The sequence below is a fragment of the Triticum dicoccoides genome, chromosome 6B (assembly GCF_002162155.2).
Source record: "Triticum dicoccoides isolate Atlit2015 ecotype Zavitan chromosome 6B, WEW_v2.0, whole genome shotgun sequence".
Taxonomy (NCBI): Eukaryota; Viridiplantae; Streptophyta; class Magnoliopsida; order Poales; family Poaceae; genus Triticum; species Triticum dicoccoides.
In genome coordinates this window covers 611,066,054-611,075,036 of record NC_041391.1, presented here as the reverse complement: position 1 = coordinate 611,075,036, position 8,983 = coordinate 611,066,054, and the positions used below count along the sequence as shown (strand labels likewise).

At 49.8% G+C, this 8,983-nt stretch overlaps 1 protein-coding gene across 1 annotated transcript; it reads right to left on the bottom strand.

The window, feature by feature from the left end:
- Window positions 1–5,777: 5,777 nt before the first annotated feature.
- LOC119322917 (cyclin-D3-1-like) lies at window positions 5,778–8,424 on the bottom strand. Its single transcript, XM_037596453.1, has 6 exons — window positions 7,754–8,424; window positions 7,469–7,555; window positions 7,278–7,376; window positions 6,965–7,166; window positions 6,624–6,745; window positions 5,778–6,474 (listed from the first exon to the last, which is right to left on the bottom strand). The coding sequence occupies exons 1-6, from the start codon at window positions 8,087–8,089 to the stop codon at window positions 6,250–6,252; spliced, it is 1,071 nt and encodes a 356-aa protein (XP_037452350.1). The 5' UTR covers window positions 8,090–8,424; the 3' UTR covers window positions 5,778–6,249.
- Between the last annotated feature and the right edge of the window lie 559 nt (window positions 8,425–8,983).

Sequence of the window (8,983 nt, the reverse complement as noted above, 5' to 3'; positions counted from 1 at the left end):
CCAACTACGAACGGATGCAATCTTTATGAAAACATGCAAATGAAATGCGCATGATGCCATGAGACGAGATGCATAACTAGAACAAAATGCAAAACAACAGACAAAACCCAAACCACGAAGGAAATATCATATCGCATCTCCGGAAAAGGCAAAAGTTGGAGTTACGAACATGAAAAGTTGTATCCGGGGCGTTACAATGGGTGTGAGAAAACACTCGTTTAGTAGCATACGAGGAGGCCTTACTCGCACGCGCACAAACCTTAAAGTAGCCTAGAGTCTCGCCCGCTAGAAATGCTTGAATCAACCATTTTCGGTGAGTCAGGCCCAAAAGTGGGGCACGATGTATGCGGTAGTGCAAGCAAAATCTGGGCGGGGCTAGCGGGAGATGAAAATCCCCCGACACGGGATGGCGCGAAATCCCCCCCCCCCTCCTACCCCATGTACTTGCTCACTTCTAGCTCTAGGACAAACCTAGCCTCAGTCCTTGCCTTGCTCGGCGGCGGTGACTCTCAGATCTGCGGAAGCGGTAGCGACGATGATGACTTCAATCTCCAGCAGCAGGGCCTACTTCTTCTCTTCGACTTCGAAGACGAGGATGGACTTAACCTAGTTTGGCATCGATGAACTTTCCCCTATTGAGCCATACGACTTTTAATTTGTGTTGTAATTTGTTAGTAGGTAGGATGAACTGTCATTTGTTTCCTAACTAGGATTGAAATGATGTTTCAATCGTGTGTGGTGAGGATCATCACTAGTGAGAAGGGGTGATCACAAAATATGTTGTGCACAACCAAATGTCGTGTAGTGCATCAACCCAGTCCAACCCGCAAAAAAGCATTAGCTCGGTCAGACCCAACTGAGTCACACATACAAAAACCCAAAAAATGATGCAGCTAACCAAGCACGCCCTAGATTGCTACCGTTCCTCTAACAAATATACATGACAGGTTGAAATCTTCGAAAGAGGCACCACCATTTACCAATATCATATGCGCAGAGGCAACATTGGATCCACGACTCGATAAATACCAACAATATGGTCTTTCCTCCTCAAGAAAAGTCTTCTTCCTCCTCCCGCCTGCGCCCCTGCCGATCCGCCCACCTCCGATGGCCTTTGGGTTGTGGAGGTGCGCAGGATCTCAGCCACCCGCCGGCGGGAGGGACCCCGTTCTCGTTTTTGTTAGTTTTGACGTCTTGATTGGGGTTGTGTGGCGATGTCGATGTCCCTGGTAAGAATAATTGTCTTTCACGTCCGATCTCCATTCTGATGGTGTGAATAGCATTGTCGGAGGAAGTGTGGAGGTGTGTCTCCATCGGATCTCACGAGGATTCAGTCGGTGTCGGTCTTCGGTGGATCCATTTGGATCCAGTTTTTGTTTGTCTTCATTCGTGTGGTTACAGGTTTGATCAACAACTTTTTTCATCGGCGATGGTTGCTGCTCTGGTGTGTTGTTCCTTTGGGACCTTAACACGACGAGTTCCCGACTATCTACTACAACAAGGTTTGTCCGGCTCCTATGAAAGAGGGGTGATGACAACGGCGCCTCTTCGGTTCGCTCCAGTATTTGTTTTTTTTTTAGCCAAAAAACTTGCTCCAATATTTGTAGTCGTCGCTAGGTGGTCCATGGACGCGGTTGAAATTTTTATTACCTCTCTCTCACAACAAAAAATACCAACGATATGCAACGTGCTATACCTGCACATTCCACCTTGTACGGTGGCATCCAGCGGATATAAAGGTTAAAGTTGTTCGTTCGACCAGAAAAAGAATGTGTCAATGTTGCATGCCCAGCAGTGCAATATTCCTCGATCTACATCTTCCCGCCAAGCTACAGAGATCCGTCCCACGCATGAATCCACGGCCAGTACATCGCATCCTCCACCTCGCCGTCCTCGCTGCATCGCAACACAACACATGGTGATCATCACGGACGACGGCACATCGTCAGCCCCCTTTTGCCCCTATCAATCATCGACGTCTCCCGCGCGGCACGGCCGAAGCGACGGGATCGGCGGACCGGCCGGGCCTCGTACGCGCGCGCGTGAGCACGTACGTGCGTCCGCTGCTGCATGCCTGCATGCGTCCGTCCGTCGACGAGAGGGAGAGGCCTTGCATGCTTCCCCGCCACCAGCAAACAGCTCCGGATCTGGCTTCTTCCCGGGCAGTGCATGATTGATTGCGACACCACCACCACCAGTCCGCCACCGGCAGCGGCAGAGATCTCGTCGTCTTTGTACCGATCCGGTCGCCGTTGGCCGCCCCTGGCTTGGCCGTTTCCCGGCTGGTTTTTCACCCTTGTAGCTGGCCAAGCCAAGCCAGGCCAGCCAGCAATGGCTTCTAACTTTCTCTGCGTCGTCCGTCCCGTCCCGATCGACGCCACTGTTCGTCCGCTGCGGCGCCAGCGCCGCCGACGACGACGTGTGCCGACCAGACGCACGTACGTACATCGGGTCGGAACGCCGATCTGTCGAATGTTCAGCCCAGATCCAACGGAACACGAGATAGATAAGGCGACGTGCGTGCGTACGTACGTACGCACTGTGAAGTCTGTAACTGCGGCGCGGCTGGCAGGTTTAAACTACTGTGCGGTGCAGGTAAATGCGAGATCCCGGCAGGGTCCGGCCAAGGTTTCCCGATCGAGGAGGGACGGACGTACGCGACGCCTGTGACGCGGAGCAGAGGCTGTACGCGGAAGAGGGCCGGGCTACCGGCCACACGTACGTACGCGCCAGGTGCCCCCATCCATCAGAGTACCACCACCACCCCGTTGCAATTGAAGCGCCATTGGCCCGGCGCGCCCTGCTGCTCAGCTCGTGCCTCGTGCTCGTGGACCTGCCGTCGCCAACGCCCAAAACATCGATGCCTGGCCGGTGGTGGCCAGCCTATCACGTACGTACCTGCCAGCAAACCCGCTGCACGGGCAGGGGGAAACGTACGTCGTGGCAGTGGCAATTGACACTGCAGCCACGGACGTCTCCCCGCCTGCAGCAAGTCTTTAACCGTTCCATTCCTTCGGTTGCAGAGACGGGTTCAGGGCCAGGCCAGTCTGGGCATGCATTGATGTTTTTTCACCTCAACGCATGGGGGAGAGCGACCGGGTCGTACGGCGGGGTAGGGCACGGCGGCGTCGACGACGACAAGGGGGAGGCGCAGGCGGCGTGCGTCCAGCTGCGGCCGCCCCCAGCAGGCCGACGATTAGTCGCCGAGATGCATACTGCTTCTTCTTTTTTTTGAGAAATCCGAGATGCATACTGCTGGGTCGGTCGGTGGGGCGGGCGCGACAGGGGCTCGCTGATGGCAGGAACCGGACACGGGAACAGCCAACGCAACGCAACGAGCGAGCCTCCTGCCGCGGCGCACCTACGTGGAGGCCCACGTACTACCACGACCGGCCCGGCCTGGCCCGGTACTGGACTACCGGTCGTAGAGTGGTGGTAGGGGAAGGAAGGAGGGACGCGTGACGCGGGCGACCAAAACACCATGATTCATTCACTCCTCACAGGATAGTCTTTCTTTTTTCTTTTCGCGTTAGTCACCTCACGGATCCGATCTACCAATGACTGCCACTGGCAGCAGCTTGGATCAATCATCATGGCTGGGTTTACCTACTCCTACGGCTTGGGCGAGTCAGGATTGGCCTGGATTCACAGCTGGGTCATAAACATGTCTGAGCCAGCGTCAACCATACCTTCTGCCCAGCCAGAAACTTGGCTGCGGTCGTCCTTCACTCGTTCCCCCGTACGGGTAGCAATCGATATCGATGATCGGTCGCATAATTCGCAATCTATGGCAGCAGATTGTGCTATCTATTCCACGATTTTCTGACAATAAATCAAGGATCTAAACCTCAGGCGCAAGATGAATTTGATCGTCTTTATCTCCATTTCCACCAATCATTACACATTCTGTTTTCGCACAATAGGTGGAAAGATCTTAAACCTACTTCACCAACCAACACACAGGTATTGCGCTGGGGGCTCTGGATACTCGAATGTGCAAAGCAATTCCCAACACAGGAACCACAGCATACTGCACCATACACGACTTCAATCACAAAACTAGGTTGATAAAGATACTGGAAAGCCCTCAAGCGTGTAATACCCCACCCAAAAACCATCTGTCACAAAACATTTTGAAGGTGTTCCGCAACATGCATTACCAGAGACAATTAATATTCACAAAATCGCTACCGGGCGGTCATGTTTTGTTTGTTTTATCACGCGGAGGATATTCTGTTCAGTGCATTTTCACAGGTCCATTTCTCACTGCCCCACACTTGAACTGATGGTGGCCAACTAGGCAAGTGCAGAGGCAGATCATTAAAGGACAGCAAGAACAGAGGCAAACCACAGACTGCTGGTAGACAGTAACTCTACTGCAGCTCCACAAGGGAGTATGTCCACCATGTTCCTCAACATCTCTACCGTTATGATCCAGTTGACCCCCCAGTATGGTAAATAATACTCTAGCGTCATGCAGAGACAGGCATCTCAGTGTGGAATCTACTACGTACTACTACAGGATATTGAAAAGAAGAAGAGAAGTCAAATGACACAGGAAGCAGGATCAAGATTTATGGTAAACTTGAGGTACACCCTGATTCAAGTTAACTAAATGGGGTGAGAGAAACTAGGGTCAGTCGACAAGAATTGAGAAATCTGGGTCTCGACTCCCTCAATTCTTCATCCAATGGTTTAACAGAAACGCACACAGATCAGGTGGGTTTTTAAACCTGGATAAAGAAAGCAAAAACAATCTTGAGCCTTATTGGATGGTAAACTTGAGTACACTCTGACTCAAGTGACACAGGCAGCAGGATCAAGATTTAGATGTGGTACTCTGATTCAAGTGAACCAAATGGGGTGAAAAAGAACTAAGAAATCTCGGTCACCCCATAAGTTTTCATCCGACGGTTTACCAGAAATACACACACAAAAAAAAAACAAGTGGGTTGTTAAACCTAGATTTAAAAAATCTTGAGCCTTATTGGATGGTAAGCTTGCCTGACTGAGATTTAAGAACTTCTTAGCCGACAAAGCATTAGCAAATACGATAAATATGGTGCTTGACCATGAAGGTAGGTGCACAGATATGGTAATGTAGGTGCCTAGATGGATCTCAGTTTCTATTTTCATTAAGAAATTTCGGTCGACATCCTGAGTTCTTCATCCAACGGTTCAGCACAGAAACACACACACACACAAACAAGTGGATTTTTAAACCTAGATAAAAGCAAGTGAACCTTATTGGATGGTAAGCTTGGCTGACTGAGGTTTAATAGTTCCTCAGTCAGAGTTGGCATTAGCAAATCCGACAAAATGGTGCTTGACCATGAAGATAGGTGCACAGAGATGGCAATGTAGGTGGCACAGGTGGATCTCAGTTTCTGTTTTTTGAGATGGAACTTCAAATGCAGGTTTGTGAATGCATATACATATCGAAAAATCAGATTGCACTACAGTATTCAACAGCAAGAGGTTTCATTTACGGGTCTAGCAGGCTGATCTAGGGCCATCAGTGCTACTAACCTTAGCATACAAATTATGCTCCAAATCACATGGTAAGGGGTAATGCACTTGTAAGGAAACAGGCATCCCTTATGCTCTATATTTGATCCCATAAATTACTGAACTAGTGTTGGAATCTTGAAAAGAAGATCATTTATTCATCATTGATTCTTCAACGAGTGACGAATAAAGGATTGGGTAGACAAGCACAGTTGCAATCAAGGATCACGACATAATAGTAGACATCACATAAAAAGGGAAATAAAATGGAACAACAAATAATGTCGACAAAATTTATAACTCATCAGAACAAATATAAACTGTTCTGTATCTCAGCCGATCCGTTTTAGGATCATTTTCATTCACCGCCTCAATGATCAGAGCAGCCCTTGCCCAAAGTTCATTAGAAACTGAATATGGAACCGAAATACAAAATAGGGCAATAGAGCTCTCATCTCTACAACATGCAACTTCCTTGCTCCATCTCTGCCTACACTAGCATGCATCTCAGGACACTAACAGCTTAGCATGCCCCTTACATATGTCGATTGCATGAACAGGCTCGCGGCGAACTGTTTGTTTTTATGGGTCAAGTATTGACTATGGTGTTTTTGTTCCTTCCAGCAACTACTTGACCACACTATAGTTCTCGAGTGACCAAACTGAATTGAGATGTTTGAAACAACAAAACAGCCAAAACGGTGAGCAACACACCTGAAGCACAGCACGACATGAGATCGGTCATCTGCCAATTCTCCTCCTTTTGCTTGCCGAAGAGGCTTGGTAGCATGTTGCTGGAGATCCAACAGCAGTATCATCACTCTGTTGGCTGAGACATGCAGCAGCATCCAACACGCCTATCGGGCTTTGCGGCACAGAGAACATTGATGATCCAGCTGACTTTAGGACAATGGTTCCCATTGCTATCTTGTCTTGAATCAATTCGTAGCATCTTAACACTCGCTCCTAGAAGACATAAGAGGTATTTAGGCAAATGAAGTAGCAATTCAAGCGCATCATTGCATTTACAGGTTACAATTTTGTATGTGCGTGTGGGGGGTGGGTGGGTGGGGGGCAAATGGTTTAGTAAGTGATGACACTGAGCTGATCACTACCTTGTTTATGAACTTGCAAGTAGTTGTAGCCCGCTCGACTACTGAAGTATTGCGCTCCCCAAATGCGGCAAGTGCGACACTTGCAGCAATCTCTGAAGGTCTGAACACCAAAAAATCAGCTCCTGCAATCCAAATTCTCAAACTTTAAGAATTGATCGCCGCCAAATTATACACATTGATCGATGCATACCAAAAAAATGATCTGGTTTAACACATTGATCGATGAATACTAAAAAGGAGATCTGATTTAACACATTGATCGATGAATACTAAAAAAAGAGATTTAATTTACTACATTGATCGATGAATACTAAAAAAGAGGTCTGATTTAACTCTCATACCTTTAGCTGTGCTCAGGATGAGGTCGGTCGAGCGGGAGAATGCGAGCATGGAGGGCGCGTCATGATCATTGAATTTGCGCAGGAAGTAGTCAATAAATGAGCAAGCAGTAACAGCTTGCATCCTCCATTTTAAGGTGCTGAGCACCAAAAGCTCCATCCTTTTTATGGTCTTCCCCTCGAACGCAGAATTTGCCTCAACCACCTGTCAATCGAAAACCGTCGATTAATTGAGATGAAACTGAAAGAAAGAACCTTTCAGCGATGTATGTATATGCGGAGGTCTGCCATGAGATGAGATGCATCAGTCACTGACCTGCAGGTCGACGGGGAGCGGCACATAGGTCTCCTCCATCTTTGAAGCGAGGGACAAGCAAGCCACTGCCAAGAGCTGTGTCACCCAAGCTTTGCCTTCCTGCCATGAGAACCCAATTCCTCCATGATTAAAGGGATTTGAGCAGGGTTTGCTTCAGTTGCTACTGAGATGGTGATGATGATAAGACTTACAGGAAGGGGATAGACGGAGAGGAACCTATCAAGGTAGTTGACAGACAGGACCGCAGTCAACGGCGCGAAATTGAAATGCTCAATGACCTATGAGCAGAGAATTTGCAGATTTAATCAGCTATCACATCGGGGCGGCATCATCGAGCATCAATCCAACGAGAAATCGCCACTAAAACGGGTAAAAAAAGGCATCTTTACACGAATCCGGCCCATCACATCTCGGCACCGCGCCATCGACACGAGTAAACGACGATTGGAATCAAATCAAGATGCGGGGGGGCTCACCTTCCAAATCCAATCTATGGCGTCCCTCCTGACGGCGGCCAAATCCAGGGCCCCGGGCCGGCGCAGCAGCATCTGGGGGTACCCGTCGGCGGGCATGTGCTCCTTCTCCGTCTCGACGAGCGCCGCCACGCACTCATCGGACTGCACGGGGTGGTCCACCAGGAACCCCTCCGCCGCCGCGGCGGCATCGGCGGCGGCGGCGGCGATGCGCGGCGGGGTGGCGGCCGCCGCCGCCCAGGAGCAGTCTTCCTCGTCGTCGTCGAGGCCGAGGATGGCGGCGTTGTCCTCGGCGCAGAGCAGGACGGAGGCGGCGCAGTCGTACCCGGACGGAACCATGCTGACTCCTCCCAAGAATGGCAGCGGCGGGAATGCTGGGTTAATGAGCAATCAATAAACCGATGCGAGAACTGATTTATCTATCTATCTATCCACGCCGAATCCCTCGTCTCTTGCTGCGAATTTACTCCCGATTGCTCCTCCTCCTCCCCCTCCAATCTCCCTCCCCTGTTCTTGATCCGTCAAAGAGATAAACGAAAAGGATAAACTATATATTTCTTTTTTCCTTTTTCTGCCTGCTGTGTTCTTCTTCTTCTCAAGTGGAGATGAGGAGCGGAGGGGGAGGAGGGAGAGAGGAGGGTCTGCCTACCCACTGTAGAAGCGGGGAGCGAGAGTGGGGGAGAAGGGCGAGGGTTTTGGCTTTGTAGGGCGCGGCCTCCGGGACGGGGAGGCGGGTGGCGGGGGGAGGCGGCCGCTATTTCGGGGGCGACGCGGGGGGGCGGGCGCAAAACCGCATGCGACTTCCTGGCGGAGTTGTTTTGTTTTTGGCATTTTCCTGGGAGCGCGGATCCTTTGCGGGCACGACACTGGTTCGGATTTCGCGTGCGCCGTGTCGCTCGGTGCGTTTGTTTCCTTTCTTATTTACCTGCTCTGTTTCTAGACTGGCCTCCGGTGTACGTAGGTTAGTAATGTGAATTATGTGATGGATGCGGTGATGTGTGTGTGTTTCTTGGCTTATTTTCTTGCGAAACAAACATGGGAGGAGACACCGTTTTGTAATCTCGGAGATCTTTACTTGTATATGTAATGGAGAATATCATGGTGATTGTGTTTTTACGGTTTCTTTCTTGCTCCTTGTAATAAATGGATACGAGGGTAAGACTAAAATTTCACAAGATTTGGGTGCCAAAATTAGTCTCTGCTTTTCTGTTTTACTAAAAGAAAATTAGTTTG

Bases quoted from the DNA above. Each gene is read 5' to 3' on its own strand.
- LOC119322917 (XM_037596453.1), bottom strand. From the start codon at position 8,089: ATGGTTCCGTCCGGGTACGACTGCGCCGCCTCCGTCCTGCTCTGCGCC. The intron at 7,556-7,753 runs GTGAGCCCCCCC...CTCTGCTCATAG, and splicing joins CCATAGATTGGATTTGGAAG to GTCATTGAGCATTTCAATTT. The intron at 7,167-7,277 runs GTCAGTGACTGA...TTCGATTGACAG, and splicing joins CGCTCCCCGTCGACCTGCAG to GTGGTTGAGGCAAATTCTGC.